The sequence below is a fragment of the Hibiscus syriacus genome, unplaced genomic scaffold (genome assembly GCF_006381635.1).
Source record: "Hibiscus syriacus cultivar Baekdansim isolate YM2019G1 unplaced genomic scaffold, ASM638163v2 tig00112353_pilon, whole genome shotgun sequence".
NCBI lineage: Eukaryota > Viridiplantae > Streptophyta > Magnoliopsida > Malvales > Malvaceae > Hibiscus > Hibiscus syriacus.
In genome coordinates this window covers 76,089-95,695 of record NW_024063313.1, presented here as the reverse complement: position 1 = coordinate 95,695, position 19,607 = coordinate 76,089, and the positions used below count along the sequence as shown (strand labels likewise).

The following is a 19,607-nucleotide window of genomic DNA, read 5'->3' as shown; positions in this document are numbered from 1 at the left end:
TAAAGTATCTCTTCCTTTTCCCCGCACAGATTTTAGCCACTAATCTTATCGAGTGACTACCAATTAATCTCGGGAAGCTTCAGTCTCGGAAAGTTGTGATACTTGATGGGAATCAAATTACTTCCTTGCCAGATGAATGTAATACCCTTTTCTAGATAAGTAAGAAAAATCTAATATATACCCATTTCTTTGCCTCCATCATTTGCAGATTTGCTACGCGTCAATTTCTACAAACTTTATGGGTTAAGTGCACTGTTTCAATGGCTTCTAACTCCATTCTTCTGTCCAGTGGGCCAGCTGGTAAGAATTGAGAAGTTATCGATCTCTGGAAATATGTTATTGTCCTTGCCCGAGACTATTGACAGCTTGCGCAATGTAAGTGACTCTACTTATTGAACGATTAACCTTGTGGAGCAGTTCTTGACAACTGGTTCAAAAGATATTTGCATCTTTGCCTGGTTTTATTGAAAAATCAAAGCAATATTAATGGGCGGCTAATTTTGTTAATTTTGGCCACCAATTATTAAATTAATAAATGGTAAAATAGCTAAAATTAGTCATTGTACTTTAGGGTATTTTCAAGTTAGTCCTTAAAGCTTCAATTATAAATACCCTAGCTCATTTAGCTTCAAAACCATCCCAAAGCATTCTAGCTTTCTTCCAATACTAGAGAGAATTTAGAGAGTTTCTTGAGAGTTGTTTTCTCCTTTTTATCAAGAGAGAATTATCATTGTTTTCTCCTTGGTAGATCGAGAGAGGTTGTAATTCTTATTTTCTCATAGTGAAATTCTTCTACCGTTGCCCGTGGTTTTTACCTTATATTATTTAGGGGTTTTCCACGTAAATTTTGTGTCTCTTTTTATCTTCATTTTTATTTTCTCAAATTATCAGTTACGATTTTGCTCTATCCGATAGCCGTCTTCCGCAACAATTAGTAACAGAGCTAGATTAGAGTGTGTAACATATGCTTATTGTCTTTGTGGTTGCCACCAAAAGGTAGATCCTCAAACATAAGAAAATAAGAAGTTATTACTCATTCTTTGAAGGTTCCAGAGAACTATTCACGATAGTGAAATAGTGGGAGCTATCCGTAAAAGAAGCTATGGCAACGAAATTTGATATTGAAAAATTCAATGGGAGAAATTTCTCATTGTGGAAATTAAAGATGAAGGTCATCCTAAGGAAAGACGGGTGTCTAGCGGCTATCAATGAAAGGCCGGTGGATTTCGCAGATGACATCAAATGGAACGAGATGGACGGGAATGCTATGACAAACTTTCATCTAGCATTAGCAGATGAAGTATTGTCAAGCATCGAGGAGAAGAAGACAGCTAAGGAGATATGTGATCATCTCACCAAATTGTACGAGGCCACATCGTTACACAATAAAATTTTCCTTAAGAGGAAATTGTATACTCTCCGTATGCCAGAATCTACTTCAGTGACGGAGCACTTAAACAAGCTGAACACTTTATTTTCTCAGCTTACATCCCTAAGATGTACAATTGGAGAACAAGAACGTGCTGAACTTCTACTTCAAAGTCTACCTGATTCGTATGATCAACTCATCATCAACTTGACAAACAGTAATGTCACCAGTCTAGTCTTCGATGATGTTGCAGCTGCTGTTCTCCAAGAAGAAAATCGGCGCAAGAACAAGGAAGACAGACAAGTGAATCTGCAACAAGCAGAAGCGTTGACAACGATGAGAAGGAGATCAACAGAACGTGGCCAAAGCAGCAGTCACAAACATGGTAGATCGAAGTCAAGAAGCAAAAAGAATTTAAAGTGCTACCACTATGGAAAGAAGGGTCACTTGAAGAAGGATTGTTGGAGTCTAAATAAAAACTCCAATCCACAAGGCAATACCGCAAACACTTCAAATGATGGAGATGCTCTATGTTGTGAAGCGTCAACCACCGTGGAAGGTAGAAAACGATTTGCAGATATATGGCTCATTGATTCGGGAGCAACATATCACATGACCTCAAGAAGAGAATGGTTCCATCAGTATGAACCTGTCTCAGGAGGATCTGTGTATAGTTGCAATGATCATGCCTTAGAGATCATTGGCGTGGGAACCATTAAATTGAAGATGTACGATGGAACAATCAAAGTTGTTTGAGATGTGCGGCACGTGAAAGGCCTGAAGAAAATTTTATTATCCTACGGATTGTTGGATAATAATGCAAGCAAGATTGAAACACGGAAATGAATCATGAAGGTGTTCCGTGGAGCACTTGTGGTGTTGAAAGGCGAAAAGATAGCAGCAAACTTGTACATGTTGAAGGGAGAAACTTTGCTAGAAGCAGAAGCCTCTGTTGCCTCATGTAGTTCAGATTATACAATTCTATGGCATCAGAAACTTGGACACATGTCAGAACAAGGAATGAAAGTCCTTGTGGAGCAAAAGCTACTTCCAGACTTAACAAAGGTATCACTTACTTTGTGTGAGCATTGCATAACAAGTAAGCAGCACCGGTTGAAATTCAACACATCAAATTCTAGAGGCAAAAATGTTCTAGAATTGGTTCACTCTGACGTATGGCAAGCACCAGTAACATCCCTAGGTGGAGCAAAATACTTTGTCTCATTTATTGATGACTACTCCAGGAGATGTTGGGTGCACCCTATTAAGAAGAAGTCAGACTTGTTTTCAACTTTCAAAAACTTCAAAGCGCGGGTGGAACTTGATTCTGGAAATAAGATCAAGTGTTTCAGAATAGATAATGGAGGAGAATACACAAGCGAAGAATTTGATGACTTTTGCAGGAAAGAAGGCATCAAAAGACAGTTCACAGTGGCGAACACTCCTCAACAAAATGGAGTGGCAAAGCGGATGAACAAAACCTTGTTAGAAAGAACAAGAGCAATGTTGAGGGATGCAGGCCTAGAAAAATCATTCTGGGCAGAAGCAGTCAATACCGCCTGTTATTTGGTGAATCGAGTTCCATCAACTGCAATAGAGATGAAGACACCAATGGAGATGTGGACTGGTAAACCAGCTGATTATTCAAACCTCCATGTATTTGGAAGTAATGTGTACGTGATGTATAACTCCCAAGAAATCTCAAAGCTGGATCCAAAATCCAGGAAATGCAAATTCTTGGGGTATGCTGATGGAGTCAAGGGGTATCGCTTGTGGGATCCCACTACCCGCAAAGTGATCATCAGCAGGGATGTTATCTTTGTAGAAGATAAACTACAGAGAAAAGAAGACGATGATAGCACTAAAAAGTCAGAGACTACACAGATACATGTGGAAAAGGAGGTTGAAGAAAGAGATTCTTCTGAAGCAGAACCAGCACATGATGAACAAGAACCAGAGAGTTCTGAAGCTCCAACATCTCATCAATCAGATCGTGTGAGAAGACGTCCCAATTGGCACTCAGATTATATTATAGAAGGAAATATTGCATAATGCATTTTAACAGAGGACGGTGAGCCATCAACATACGAGGAGGAAATAAACAGCTCAGATGCTTCACTATGGATGATGGCGATGCAAGAAGAAATTGAAGCCCTTCATAAAAATAATACATGGGACCTTGTGCCACTACCACAAGGAAGAAATCCAATTGGTAACAAATGGGTCTTCAAAATCAAGCGAAATGGTGACGATCAAGTTGAGAGGTATCGTGCAAGACTGGTGGTCAAAGGATATGCTCAAAAAGAAGGTATTGATTTCAATGGAATATTTTCTCTTGTGGTTCGACTAACAACAGTTCGAGTAGTTTTGACAATGTGTGGTACATTGAACTTACATCTAGAGCAGCTAGATGTTAAAACAACTTTTCTTCATGGAAATCTTGAAGAAGAGATTTACATGCTCCAACCTGAGGTTTTGAAGAAAAAGAAAAGAAGAACTTGGTTTGTAGGTTGAACAAATCTCTGTACGGTCTAAAGTAGGCGCCGAGGTGTTGGTATAAGAGATTTGATTCCTTCATTATGTGCCTTGGATACAACAGACTTAATGCAGACCCTTGTGCTTATTTCAAGAGGTCTGGTAATAACGATTTTGTTATATTGTTGTTGTATGTGGATGACATGTTGGTTGCAGGACCCAACAAAGATCATATTGAAGAATTAAAGGCACAACTGGCTAGGGAATTTGAAATGAAGGACTTGGGATCAGCAAACAAGATTCTAGGGATGCAAATTCACCGAGATAGAAGTAATAGGAAGATTTGGCTTTCACAAAAGAATTACTTGAAGAAGATCTTGTCACGATTCAGCATGCAAGATTGTAAGCCAATTTCTACCCCTCTTCCTATTAACTTCAAATTATCCTCCAGTATGAGTCCTAGCAGTGAAGAAGAGAGGATGGAGATGTCTCGAGTACCGTATGCATCAGCAGTGGGAAGTTTAATGTTCGCTATGATATGCACAAGACCAGACATTGCACAAGCAGTGGGAGTGGTTAGTCAGTACATGGCGAATCCAGGCAAAGAGCATTGGAATACTGTGAAGAGAACCCTGAGATATATCAAAGGGACCTCAAATGTTGCATTATGTTCGGAGGATCAAAATTATTAATCAATGGGTATGTAGATTCTGACTATGCAGGGGATTTGGATAAAAGCAAATCTACAACAAGATATGTGTTCAAAGTTGCTGATGGAGTTGTAAGCTGGGTTTCTAAGTTGCAGTCAGTTGTGGCTACATCCACAACAGAAGCATAATATGTAGCAGCTACACAAGCCAATAAAGAAGCAATATGGTTGAAGATGTTATTGGAGGAGCTTGAGCACAATCAAGTACCATTTCATTCGTGAAAAGGTGGAAGAAGGGACAGTAGATATGTAGAAGATCCATACCAAAGACAACATAGCAGATTTTATGACGAAGGCGATCAACGCTGATAAATTTACTTGGTGTCGATCCTCCTGTGGCCTGTCAGAGACGTAAGCAACATGAAGGTACATGGTAGAAAGAATGGTGTGAAGATATGATTGTTCTAATCAAATCTTCAAGTGGGAGATTGTTGAAAAATCAAAGCAACATAATGGGGCGGCTTCAACATTAATGGGCGGCTAATTTAATCAATTTTGGCCACCAATTATTAAATTAATAAATGGTAAAATAGCTAAAATTAGTCATTGTACTTTAGGGTATTTTCAAGTTAGTCCTTAAAGCTTCAACTATAAATACCCTAGCTCATTTAGCTTCAAAACCATCCCAAAGCATTCTAGCTTTCTTCCAATACTAGAGAGAATTTAGAGAGTTTCTTGAGAGTTGTTTTCTCTTTTTTATCAAGAGAGAATTATCATTGTTTTCTCCTTGGTAGATCGAGAGAGGTTATACTTCCTATTTTCTCATAGTGAAATTCTTCTACCGTTGCCCGTGGTTTTTACCTTATATTATTTAGGGGTTTTCCACGTAAATTTTGAATCTCTTTTTATCTTCATTTTTATTTTCTCAAATTATCAGTTGCGATTTTGCTCTATCCGATAGCCGTCTTCCGCAACAGGTTTAAGCATCAGTAATAATCTCGAGATCAACCAAGTTGATCTTTTTTTTTTATTTTTATGAGTAATTATGTTGTCATATGTTAATGAAGAAAAAGAATGCCAAGAGGGATTAAACATTCGTTAACTCACTAAGTAAACCAACAATAAATGAGTGGAGTATATCATATGTTTAGAATGTTTCAGATAGTTCATGGGTCTTATTTTCGTTTTTTGTAAAGTAGTTGTCATTGCTTAATGTGTCTAACAACAAGTTGAAGTATCTACCTGAATCAGTTGGGAGCTGCTTTTCTTTGGAAGAACTGCAAGCATATGGTATGTTTATGCATGCATATTTAACTGTTACTAAAACTGCTCGTCTGCTTTCAAAAGATCACCAGTTAAATAAGTTTTTTTGAATATCTGTTCGGGATGCTGTCTGTCCTGTTAGATGGTGTTTTGTCTTTGGTTTAGTAGCATCATGGTTGGTTCTGAAAATTTTCTGGTGTGTTTACCCGGAAAAGCTTCATACTGTAGTTGAGATATTTTTATGAGCTATAAATAAGATCCGGCCTTGGTCCCCCAGAGTTGGGATGCATAATCCATAGCCCGGCTAAAATAAAATGCTAGTGTCAGGTTTTCTGGTTGTCATTTAGTGGATAGGTGATGAAAGGTTTCGTGGCCAAATCTGAACTCTATATTTCACGTAGATTTGTAATTAATTACTACAATAGTTGCGGTGGTACACTTTCAGGTATTTCTATCATATTTCTGTATCGTATGGGTTTACAACTGTGCAAATTTGCAGATAATCTTATCGAAGAACTTCCTGCATCTGTTTGCAATCTTGTTCACTTGAAGTCACTTTGCTTAAACAATAACAAAGTCACCCAGGTAGTTAATACACTGTTCACACCATTTCTAACTTCCCCTGCTGCACAACACTAGGTAGTGTGTGTATTTCTTTTCTTACCCCTTGCATTAGTTGTGCTGGTTACTCAGATTCAGGTGGAATGTCGAATGCAAGTATGTGTTTGATAGAAGTATGATCAGAAGTGTTCAGAGGATCCTTGGAGGTCATATCCATGTACCCATGTATTGGACATGAGTTTTTGACACCTTTGTTTTGTATTTGGAAAGCCATATCCCCTTATGTCCGGAGATGTATAGGACACAAATGCCGAACATGCGTACTTAAACAAAAATAAAGAGTTTGAGCAACATAGTTCTTAAGATTTCTCTCGTGTATCGGCTGCACAGAACCTTGGTTGCTTCAACTCTTTATATTCCTTAAGATATCCAGATTTGTCACGTCTGAAAATTTCGAATGTGGGTATAGGGATATGATCTTCCGAGGATCCTCCCAATACCTGGATAAACCTACAAAAAATATGCCCAACAGTCAGCATCCGAGTTCAAGTAGCATAGCATGTAACTCCTTATGTGAATGCATCTTATACAAATATGAACGTAGGAACTATTGTAGATTCAGGCTACTGAGTGGGAAGAGAAATTCCGAATATTAAGCTCCGTGGTTTTTGTTCAATAAACATTGTTTGAGGGCAATGTTAAGTAGTTTGCTTGCGATTTATAGACGGATATCACTTTGATGACAGATTCCTCCTAATTTATTGAAAGACTGCAAAGCTCTTCAGAATATCGCGCTTCATGACAATCCTATTTCAATGGATCAGTTTCAGCGAGCGAGTATCTCCATTATTCAGTGCTAGATATCGTTCAAGTTTCCTGGGGAAATTTACTAACAGAGAAAATGTTCAGATGGAAGGGTTCCAAGAATTCAAAGGAAGAAGGAAGAAGTTTGACAAGCAAATTGAATCAAATGCCTATCCCTAATCATGACTATGATACTAACAATATATTACCTTGTGAATATGACAAGAGTATTCGAAATTTTTGTTAGTCAATTAAAAATGTATACACTATGTAGATGCAGTAGCTCGAATTTAGATTTTTTTAGATATTTAAAAAATAATAATTATATATTAAATTATGTCTCTCATTTTAAACTGATATATAAACTTTAAAATATTTTATATCAATCTTCAAACTATAACCTACATTCTAAATTGTTTCTTAAGCTTTAACATATTCTATATCAATCCTTAAAATATCATTCTATCTTGATCATTTTGTTAACGTACTGATAATTTTATTATTTCAAAAAATTTAATTTATCTTTGTATGTCCTAGGAATTGAACTCACGACATTCTAAAAAATTTCATGGCCTTCAAAAGTAGATTATTTTGTAACCAGTAAAGTTAATAATAATGAATGAAATGATTAAAATGGAATAATAGTGATAGTTTGAAGAATAATATAGAATATTTTTAAAGTTTAGAGACCAATTTAGAATGAGGGTCATAATTTAACGATTGATATAAAACATATTAAAATTTAGGAACTAATTTAAAATAAGGGTCATATTTTGTGTACCTTATATACAATTAACTAAAAAGAAGGTGGGGACTGGCTAATGGCTATTCCTTACTAGTAGGACAAAGGAAAGAATAGGCAAGGGCAGTTGTGTGTTTATTTTTTTCAAGAATACAGATGCTGAACTGGACAAATCGCAGCCAATGAAATTTGATGATGATGGCGTAGGATTCTCAATTTAGTCCACGTGTGCTGCCTATCTTTTTCATCTTGTCTTCTTTGCATGGACTTCTCCTCCAAATTCCCAGAAAATTCTTTAAATTCAGAAAACTGTGATTTGCCTTTGTTCATCGCCATCTGTTAAAAAAAAAGTAAAAGAATTCCCCAATTCCTTCAAAGTTTTGATCTTTTCTCCATACTTAAGCTATAGTTCATACTTGAATCAACTTAGAGTTCACCAGATAATTGTATTGAATTCTCAGCAGAATCCATTGTTTTTAAACATGTTTTGATCTGTTTTTTTAATGAATGATTAGATCGAGAAATAGAAGCATTGTTTAACGATTGTTCGACCAGATTTTGTAAGCTTCAGTTTCCTGTTTTGTTTTTTCTTCTGATCTGAGTTCTTGCATTTTTTTTATCAATGGAAGAAGGTGATAGATTCAAGTATGTAAGTTTTGTCCGAAAAGCTTCCCTTGTGGTAGATCTTTAGGTGGTCACATGAGGTCTCACATGAATAATTCAGCTGAAACAGACGAGAAATTCATCAAGAAGAAGCTTGAACCAGACATTAATGGCGGCTATATTCTAAGACAGAAACCCAAGAAGAAATGGAGTAGAGTATCATTGTTTGGTCACATGAAGTGTTATTCATCAGACAATTCTGTTTTTAGATCCGAAACCAAAAGAAGAACAAGGTACAACGAGGTTGTCCCTGCAAATTCATCTTCCATGACTGAGATCGTGCAAGAAGAACAAGAAGAGGTTGCTTTGAGCTTGATGATGCTTTCTAGAGGTACGGATAAATGGGTTGCCATGGATGAAACTTGTGCAAATAGCTTGAAGAAGTTAGAATCAAGCAAAAGAAAGTTTCAATGCAGTGGTTGTAACAAAGATTTTCTCTCTCACCAAGCACAGGGAGGCCACAGAGCCAGCCACAAGAGAATCAATGGCGGCTGTACTGAAAATAGTACAAGAAAGCTTGTGGAGGAAGATGAGACAAGGCATGAATGTCCCATTTGTTTCAAAGTTTTCACATCGAGACAGGCATTGGGTGGTCACAAGAGATCCCATTTACTCACTGATACAAACCCAAAAATCCATCAAATCCCTGAGTTTATTGATCTTAATCTGCCGACTCCTGTTGATGAAGATGAAACCATGTTCATGTGGGGCTCAACCAATGGGGGGACTGGGCCCATAACAAGTTGGATGTTACTTAAAATGCTTCAATTTCTAATGTTATGAATAGACAACCATCTCTTGTCTTGCACTCAGTGGTTCGAGATTAGGTAGCTGTGAACCAAATTATGAATAGAGATCATTTTTACTAGAATTTTTCATATGATTACAATCCAAAATGGATTATTCATGCTAAAGCATATGAAAATTGTGAAAAAAATTAAATAATTTTTCTTCATCTGGAGGTGGAGCAACGGCAGATTCTGCTGCGGGTGCAGGAGAATTTGAAGTACCACTAAGGAACCCCAGCTTTTTGTTAAGTTCATTAGCGATGAGCTGATTGGCACCATCCGACGGATGATACTCGTCCCAAAACACGTACTTACTTCGAACTGAACACAAGGTCGATTCCGCTAAGCATGTGAGAGCCGGTCTAATTCTTCCCTACGAACAACGGCGAATCGGGTTCACTAAACCCTGCAAAACATTGAAGTACGGAACTCAGTGGCGACGAATACTCTATAGAAGCCTTGTGAAAATATGCATGTATAACTTTGCAGTATAGTTAAAGTTGTTAGTTTTCTTTTTCTCGTACATGGACTCACCGTATTTGTCCGGATTCTGGATCACGTTTTCGACAAGCATCTCATAACTTAAAGTTAGCACTGAAGGAAGCAAGATTGTCCCAACCAGTAAAGAAACTGATGTTGACTCTCCTATGGTAGAAGAAGAGTCAGATGAAGAAGATATTCAGACCCAAGAACCTCCACAGCAACATGAATCAATTGCACTAAGAAAGGGAAAGAGGACCATTAGACAACCTGCTCGTTATGCTGATATGGTCTCTTTTGCATCACCAATTGCAATTGATGACGTTCCTGTCACTTTTAATGAAGCAATTCAAAGTTCAGAACATAAAAAATGGTAATTGCGGTCAAGTTTAAACATTGTTTAGACTTTGTCAATATTGTTACAAATTAAAAGATTGTTTTTTTAGAGATGTGTGTGGAATTTGCCAAGGTGGAGATTTGTTGGTTTTTGGCAAAGTCCCACATTGGTTGTGTATAAGGAGGAGGGGAAATTATTTTGTTATAAATAAAGCCATCCTCCTCCTTAGTTAATCATCCCACAAATATAAGCCTTCTTTTATATTAAAGGCTATTTGTATTATTTCTTTCTCTTTGTAATATTTCATCTACTAGTGAAATATTATTTTAGTAGTGTTCGAGGAGGTAGGCATAATTTTGGCATAACCTCGTTAAATCTTTGGTGTTCTCTTTATGTCTATTTAATAGCTATTGTCGGGTACAGTTGTTGTTAATTATTGTCCTATTAAAATTACTTGTCTTGGTAGTTCGGTCTAAGGAAAGTGGGTTTTAAAAGGGACCATTGTGACCCCTCCTCTTTCCTGAGAATCTACCTTGGTGTGATTTTTAGTACAATCGTTTTCACACTAGTCACCTAGATAATAGTTTTCAAGGTGAATTTGTTATTATTGGTGAATTTGTTATTATTGGTGGAAATTAACCCGAATTCCACAACAATTGGTATCAGCGCTATTGGTTTATTTTAGTATGCTCTGTGGTTGTGGCTTAGGCTGATCTTTCACATCAGAAAAATTTTCCTTGGGATAATTGGATTTCCGCATTGACAATTATTAAATAGAATTTGTAGCAGAAATGACAGACGCAACAAAAACATCCACATCGTCGATAACAACTGTGAAAAATGTTAGATTTGCAGTGGAGATTTTTTATGGCACCGGTCATTTCGGCATGTGGCAAAGTGAGGTTCTAGATGCCCTATTTTAGCAGGGTCTAGACATTGCTATTGAAGGAGAGAAACCAGATGATGTTGAGGAGAAAGAATGGAAGAGGATCAATAGATTGACATGTGGTACTATTCGATCGTGTCTTTCTAAAGAGCAGAAGTATGCATTTTCTAAGGAAACTTCTGCAAGTAAATTGTGGAAGGCACTGGAGGAGAATTTTTTGAAGAAAAGCGGTCAGAACACGCTCTACATGAAAAAGAGATTGTTCCGCTTTAACTATGTACCAGGTACCACTATGAATGATCACATTACTAGCTTTAATCAGCTGGTAACTGATCTGATGAATATGGACGGGACTTTTGAAGACGAAGATCTGGCTCTGATGTTGATGGGATCACTTCCTGATGAGTTTGAGTATCTTGAAACTACTCTACTTCATGGGAAAGTTGATGTGTCTCTCAGTGAAGTAACTGATGCCTTGTATAGTTATGAATTGAGAAAGAAAGACAAACAAGAAAACACAAGTGTCGAAGCAGAAGCTCTTGTTGTTAGAGGCCGTTCGAAGAGTCAGAATAAAGGAAAGAGAGGGAGATCGAAGTCAAAGTCCAGATTGAGCAAAGATGAATATGTCTTTTGTCGAGAAAAAGGGCACTGGAAGAAAGAATGTCCCAGGCTAAAGAACAAAGGCAGACCTGAAAGGGGAAAGGCTGTCTCAGAATCAAATGTGGTCGAGTATGATGATGCAGATTCAGATTTCGCATTCGCTGCTACGCCATCAACCAGCTGTTCCAGTTCATGGCTGTTAGATTCAGCTTGTAGCCACCATATGACCCCCAATAGAGAATGGTTCTTTGATTTTAAAGAACTAAAAGGTGGAATTATCTACGCAGCAAATAATTCCCCTTTTGACACACTTGGGATTGGTTCAATTCGCTTGAGGAATCAGGATGGATCAATCAGAACCTTAACATGTGTCCATTATGTACCAGATTTAATGAGAAATCTCATCTTTGTGGGAACCTTAGAGTCAAAAAGTTTAGAAGTGAGGGCAAAAGATGGGATTATGAGGATTATCTCTGGTGCACTGGTGATAATAAAGTGAATCCGGAAAAGAAACAATGTGTATTACTTTCTGGGTAGTACAATTGTTGGGAGAGCAGCAGTGGCAGCTTCTACTGATGAACAGGAGTCAGAAGCAACCAGGTCATGGTATATGCGCTTGGGGCATATTGGTGAAAAATCCTTGAAATTGCTGATAGATCAAGGATTATTGAAGGGTGCTCGGGCTTGCAAATTAGCTTTTTGTGAGCATTGCATCAAAGAGAAGAAGACAAGGGTGAAATTTGGAACAGTAATCCATGATACTAAAGATATTTTGGATTATGTTCATTCAGATGTATGGGGGCCTTCCAAGACAACTTCATTGGGAGAAACACACTATTATGTCACATTTGTTGATGATTTTTCCCGGAGAGTTTGGGTGTATCTAATGAAGACAAATGATGAGGTGCTAGGATTTTTCCTTAAATGGAAAAAGATGATGGAGACTCAAACAGGCAGAAAAATCAAACGTCTCCGTACAGACAATGGTGGAGAGTACAAAAATGATCCATTTCTAAAAGTCTGTGAAGATGAAGGTATTGTCAGGCACTTCACTGTCAGAGGTACACCACAACAGAATGGGGTGGCAGAGCATATGAACCGGATATTAGTGGAGAAGGTTCAGTGTATGTTGTCTAATGCTGGGTTAGGCAAAGAATTTTGGGCTGAGGCTTTGGTCTATGCTTGTCACCTTGTCAACCGCTTACCATCGACTGCTATTGGTGGTAAAACACCATTAGAGAAATGGTTTGGAGTACCTGCTACAGATTATGATTCCTTACATGTGTTTGGTTCCACTGCATACTACCATGTTAAGGAGTCAAAGCTGGATCTAAGAGCAAAGAAGGCGATCTTTATGGAGATCACCTCTGGTGTGAAAGGTTATCGTCTTTGGTGTCCAGAAACAAAGAAAATAATCTTCAGCGGGGATGTTACCTTTGATGAATCTACCATGTTGAGAAAGGTGACTTCAGAAAAATTGGAGCAAACAGATGGAACTCCCAAACAGGTGGAGTTTGAAGGAATCAATATTGTCCCAACCAATAAAGAAACTGATGTTAACTCTCCTATGGTAGAAGAAGAGTCAGATGAAGAAGAGGTTCAGACCCAAGAACCTCCACAGCAACATGAATCAATTGCACTCAGAAAGGGAAAGTGGACCATTAGACAACCTGCTCGTTATGCTGATATGGTCTCTTTTGCATCACCAATTGCAATTGATGACGTTCCTGTCACTTTTAATGAAGCAATTCAAAGTTCAGAACATAAAAAGTGGAGGATCTCCATGAATGAAGAAATGCAATCCCTTCAAAAGAATCAGTCGTGGAAACTAGCTAGTCTTCCGAAGGGAAAGAAGGCAATTGGGTGCAAGTGAGTATATGCAAAGAAAGATGGATTTCCTAACAAGAATAACATCCGCTACAAAGCAAGATTGGTGGCTAAAGGCTACGCTCAAATGAAGGGAGTTGATTATAATGAAGTATGTTCTCCAGTTGTAAAACATTCCTCCATCAGAATTTTGTTGGCTTTAGTAGCGCAGTTAGATTTGGAACTAGTTCAGATGGATGTAAAAACTGCATTTTTACATGGAGACTTGGATGAGGAAATCTACATGACTCAGCCAGATGGATTCAAAGTTGCTGAAAAAGAAGAGATGGTGTGCAAATTAGAAAAATCGTTGTACGAATTGAAGCAATCTCCAAGGTAGTGATACAAGTGATTTGACAAGTTTATGATAGGGCAGAAGTACAAAAGAAGCAAATATGATCATTGTGTGTATTTACGCGAGCTAGAAGACGGATCCTATATATATCTTCTTCTTTATGTTGATGATATGTTGATAGTTTTAGTCAGACAGAAATTGCGAAACTAAAGACTCAATTGAACAGGGAGTTTGAGATGAAGGATCTTGGTAAAGCGAAGAAGATTCTAGGCATGGAGATATCAAGGGATAAGAAATTGGGGAGGCTTTGTTTGTCTCAGAAAGAATATCTAAGGAAGGTACTAAAACGTTTTTGCATAAATGAGATGTCAAAACCAGTTAGTACACCTCTTGCTTCTCATTTCAAGCTCGGTGCATCAATGTCACCTAAGGATGATGCAGAACGGGAATACATGTCAAAGGTTCCGTATGCAAGTACTGTTGGTAGCTTGATGTATGCAATGGTGTGTACGAGACCCGATATGTCACATGCAGTTGGGGTTGTGAGCAGGTATATGCATGATCCTGGAAAGGAGCATTGGCAAGCTGTGAAATGGATTCTGCGGTATATTCTGAACACCGTAGATGTTGGTTTGGTCTTTCAGCAGGACAAACAAGACGGTCAGTGTGTAGTTGGGTATTGTGATTCAGACTATGCAGGTGATTTGGACAAGCGTCGATCAACTACTAGTTATGTGTTTACATTTGCAAAGGCACCAGTCAGTTGGAAGTCCACCTTACAGTCAACAGTGACTTTGTCTACTACAGAGGTAGAGTATATGGCAGTTACAGAGGCTGTGAAGGAGGCTATTTGGCTTCAAGGGTTGCTTGGTGAATTGGGAATGAAACAAAAGCACATCAAAGTGCACTGTGACAGTCAGAGTTCTATTCATTTAGCAAAGAACCAGGTTTACCATGCAAGGACGAAGAACATCGATGTTCGATATCACTTTGTACGAGAGATTCTAGAAGAAGGTGGAGTCATAATCCAGAAGATTTGGACCATTGAGAATCCTGCTGATATATTGACAAAAGTGGTAACTGCAGTCAAGTTTAAACATTGTTTAGACTTGGTCAATATTGTTACAAATTAAAAGATTGTTTTTTTAGAGATGTGTATGGAATTTGCCAAGGTGGAGATTTGTTGGTTTTTGGCAAAGTCCCACATTGGTTGTGTATAAGGAGGAGGGGAAATTCTTTTGTTATAAATAAAGCCATACTCCTCCTTAGTTAATCATCCCACAAATATAAGCCTTCTTCTATATTAAATGCTATTTATATTCTTTCTTTCTCTTTGTAATATTTCCTCTACTAGTGAAATATTATTTTAGTAGTGTTCGAGGAGGTAGGCATAATTTTGGCCTAACCTCGTTAAATCTTTGGTGTTCTCTTTATGTCTATTTAATAGCTATTGTCGGGTATAGTATTTGTTAATTATTGTCCTATTAAAATTACTTGTCTTGGTAGTTCTGTCTAAGGAAAGTGGGTTTTAAGAGGGTCCATTGTGACCCCTCCTCTTTCCTGGAAACTACCTTAATGTGATTTTTAGTACAATCGTTTTCACACTAGTCACCTAGATAATAGTTTTCAATGTGAATTTGTTATTATTGGTGGAAATTAACCCGAATTCCACAACAAGCACTGGGAAGTCTACTTTGCATGTTGCTTAATAATTGGCTTGCGGCTTTGTTGAAACCGATAGCCTACTTGTTTGCTCTTTCCTGGCATTGTCCTGATGTACTTAACACCCTCTGCACTCTGCAGTGCTATGCAGCCCATCGGTCTGAGTCCGAAAACCATTAACTTTCGTGCTCCCAAGTTATGCAACATCTTAAAAGAATCAATTAGCCTTGCAGTCGAAAATGAATAATGTTTGATCAGTAATCAATTCACCAGGAGTTGTTTCTCAATTGTTTCCATAAAGTATTGAACATCATTATATTTCCAGGAATCACTATAAACCGGGCATCAAGTAGTTGTTAATGAAGGCATTGCTCCCTAAAGCAACGACCAAGTTCGGAACTCATCGGTCGATTGTTCACCGAGTTTGTTCATAATCAGTTCGTAAAGTACACAAATGATCCCTTGATCAAATTGTTGACACATCGTCTTCCAATTGACAAGAAAGAAAGATGAATTCATATACGAAGAACCTCAAATGAAGCAGACACCAACATGGATCATAGTCGTGTGCATGAAATAAATTGGAATAGATACAAGGATCGACTTATCAAGAGTAATACGACCAGCAATATATAAGGTAAAGTAACCCCTCAATTATAGGGTGTTGTTTTATTGAGTCTCATGACTATTAAAAGTTACAAAATATCCTTTGGCTATAAGGTGTCACATTGTTGAGTCCATTGACTATTAAAAATTACAAAATAGTCATCTGATTATTCATATGTTCCAAAACTCATCATTTTTTAAAAATTGACGACACTTTGAGCTGGACGTCAACATGTTGTTTTAGATATTTTAAAATTTGATCTCAGAATCTCAACGATTATTACATCTCAGTTAGCATGTTAACGTTCAACTCAGACGACCGTTAATTTTTCATTAAAAAAAGATAAGTTTGAAATATATGAATAGTGGAATGATCATTTTGTAACTTTTAATAGTCGAGGAATTTAACAAAGTGATGCCCTATAATCGAGGACCATTTGTATACTTTACCTTTTTTATCTATTGTGTTGACTTGTGTCATTTTTCTGAATCATGTCGAAGAATTCAAAAAATTATTATTTTTTAATCAGACGATCCTTAACAACTTGATAATAGATGTATCTGTTCTAAGGTTAAATTAAGTAATACTCAAATGATTCTACATAGATTTACACGTGAGTATTAACCATAGATATATCTTTCGGTATATGTCTAAACTCACTACATACAATTTATTCTAAGATTTTTATGTATTTGTGTTATTTAAAAAAATCATAGCTTGGTATTTATGTCTACTAGATATCAGAATATTATATATATATATACTTGGTCTAAGAATCCACAAAAAAAATGGAGCAAAATTCAGAAGCCAGACAGGTGAAGCTAAGGGTCTTAGCCCCTAAACTGAAAATTATTCATAAGTCTCTCAAAAACAATAAAATTATTTGTGAAAAAATGAAAAAAGTAATGAACATGTGAATGTTTTTAAATATTATTTGTGAAAATTTCACTGGCAGTGTATCGAATACTAACTTATAAAAATAATAATAATCGATAAATAATAAAACAAACAAAAGCGTGCATAAAGATTTAGAATAGTCTTCAACTAGTAGTTGCCAGGTTTAAGATATTTAATTAAAAACCTCCAGGAAAATAAGTACATTTGATTACAAAATGTAAAGAAAGAGAGCAGAGAGAAGGAAGCATGTGAGTAGAAGAATTGTGTTTGGGTATATAAGAAGGAAGGAGGGAATAGCAGAAGCGTCAACAACAGCAGCGTAGTATCCTCCATCTACGACGGCGGTGTTGATTTAGGAAATGGTAGATATAGCTACTTACAGCGAACAAGATGGACCAACCTTGGTTGGAACAGATATGGTAGACACCAGGAATACTCGAGTTTCTTCGGAGAGGGATGGAACCAAACACAGTCCACCTGGGCTTCAACCCAGCAACATTCTCAACAAATAAGCCATGCAGGAATTAATTACGACTGTTGCACTTGACTGTGCTTTGATTTCTCTATCAAATTAACATAACTTTATTTCTGCTCATCAATGACTAGTTGTAAACCAATGAATGTTATTATTCCAGGGTGTCCCTAAATCATATTCGATTCTTGGTCCGTGTTTTTTTTATTCCTTCCTATCCAACACCTATATAAAACATATATTCAAAATATAAGGAAAGCAGATACAAGGGTTCCTGATAGGGCCTACAGAGGACTACGGCCTAGCCTACATAAAGTCTGGCCTGGCCTAACCTAATTAATAAAAAGGCCAGACTCGAGTTTTTTTAAATGTCTTTGATAGGCCGGCCTGTTTAGATATATATATGCTGATAAATTTTATTGATTTCTCATGCGTTGATGCCAAACATGGGCAGGGGATGGGCGCTATTGTTGGGCATGGTGTGGCGTGGGGAACAACAAAATATGGGAGCTGCTGTCGGGCAAGGTGCTTACGTGGGGAACAACAAAGTATGGGCGTTTTGTTTGGCTCACGCAAGTTTTATCGAATAAGATATTATATTCATGCATGTTGTGAACTTGTGATTCTGATTTTACATTATAATTGGACACACAAGTTGCAAAATATTAATATTATAATTGGACACAAACAAGTTAGATTTATTGGAAAAGTGAAATAACATGCGTAATGGAAATTGGAGAAAGTTGAAATATAATGGGGTCATGTTAGCTTAGGTTGCACATAACTTTTGCCTCTTCCAGTTGCAGTTAAAAATTAAGACATGTATGTGGGATAAAAATTAGTGTTTATAATACTTATATTTTTTTGGGTACAAATATAATACCAATATATATGTGCAGAAGGTGTGTTGTTTTTTTTGGTAAAAATAAATATTAAATGAATATTAAATATTTATTGTGGAACAGGCTTTTAAACAGACTTTTAATCAAGTCATGCTTTTAAAAAGGCCAGGCCGAGCCGAAAAAAAAGCCTTTGACAGGCTACAGGCCATGCTCAGACCTACAAAATTCTTCGTAGGCCAGGCTCAGGCCTATTAAAGTCTGGCCTGGTCTGGCCTATTCCCTCCCCTAGTTCCTGATAAGATTCACGGCAGATACTGTTAAAAGTCAAATAATTTAGGCACCAAATGGTGCTTTGTCAAAGTAAAAAATTAGGCATCTAATTTTTGTTGAAATTGGGTAATGGGATAATTAATTTTAGTCATTGTAATTTAGGGTATTTATAAGATTAGTCCTTAAGTTTCAACTATAAATAACCTAGCTCATTTAGCTTCAAAACCATCCCAAAGCATTCTAGCTTTCTTCCAATACTAGAGAGAATTTAGAGAGTTTCTTGAGAGTTGTTTTCTCATTTTTATCAAGAGAGAATTATCATTGTTTTCTCCTTGGTAGTTCGAGAGAAGTTGTAATTCCTATTTTCTCATAGTGAAATTCTTCTACCGTTGCCCGTGGTTTTTACCCTATAGTATTCAGGGGTTTTCCACATAAATTTTGTGTCTCTTTTATCTTCATTTTTATTTTCTCAAATTATCAGTTGCGATTTTGCTCTATCCGATAGCCGTCTTCCGCAACAATTGGTATCCGAGCCAGATTTGAGTGTGTAATATCTGCTTATTGTCTTTGTGGTTGCCACCAAAAGGTGGATCCTCCAACATAAGAAAATAAGAAGGTATTACCCATTCTTTGAGGTTCTAGAGAACTATTCACGATAGTGAAATAGTGGGAGCTATCAATAATAGAAGCTATGGAAACAAAATTTGATATTGAAAAATTCAATGGGAGAAATTTCTCACTGTGGAAATTGAAGATGAAGGCCATCCTGAGGAAAGATGGGTGTCTAGCGGCTATCAATGAAAGGCCGATGGATTTCGCAGATGACAACAAATGGAACGAGATGGACGGAAATGCTATGGCAAACTTTCATCTAGCATTAGCAGATGAATTATTGTCAATCATCGAGGAGAAGAAGACATCTAAAGAGATATGGGATCATCTCACCAAATTGTACGAGGCCACATCGTTGCACAATAAAATTTTCCTTAAGAGGAAATTGTACACTCTCCGTATGCCAGAATCTACTTCAGTGACGGAGCACTTAAATACATTGAATACTTTATTTTCTCAGCTTACAT

At 37.2% G+C, this 19,607-nt stretch overlaps 2 protein-coding genes across 2 annotated transcripts; both read left to right on the top strand.

Moving 5' to 3' along the window:
- The first annotated feature begins 143 nt into the window (after positions 1 to 143).
- Positions 144 to 7,301, top strand: LOC120178555 (plant intracellular Ras-group-related LRR protein 7-like). Its single transcript, XM_039184374.1, has 6 exons — positions 144 to 159; positions 290 to 375; positions 5,693 to 5,783; positions 6,256 to 6,341; positions 7,064 to 7,150; positions 7,227 to 7,301. Coding segments are annotated over exons 1-6 (426 nt in total). The 5' UTR covers positions 144 to 158.
- Positions 7,302 to 8,317: 1,016 nt separating this feature from the next.
- On the top strand, positions 8,318 to 9,351 carry LOC120178571 (zinc finger protein ZAT1-like). The gene has a single exon (XM_039184384.1). It carries the CDS (start codon positions 8,563 to 8,565, stop codon positions 9,307 to 9,309), a length of 747 nt encoding a protein of 248 aa, XP_039040315.1. The 5' UTR covers positions 8,318 to 8,562; the 3' UTR covers positions 9,310 to 9,351.
- Positions 9,352 to 19,607: the final 10,256 nt, after the last annotated feature.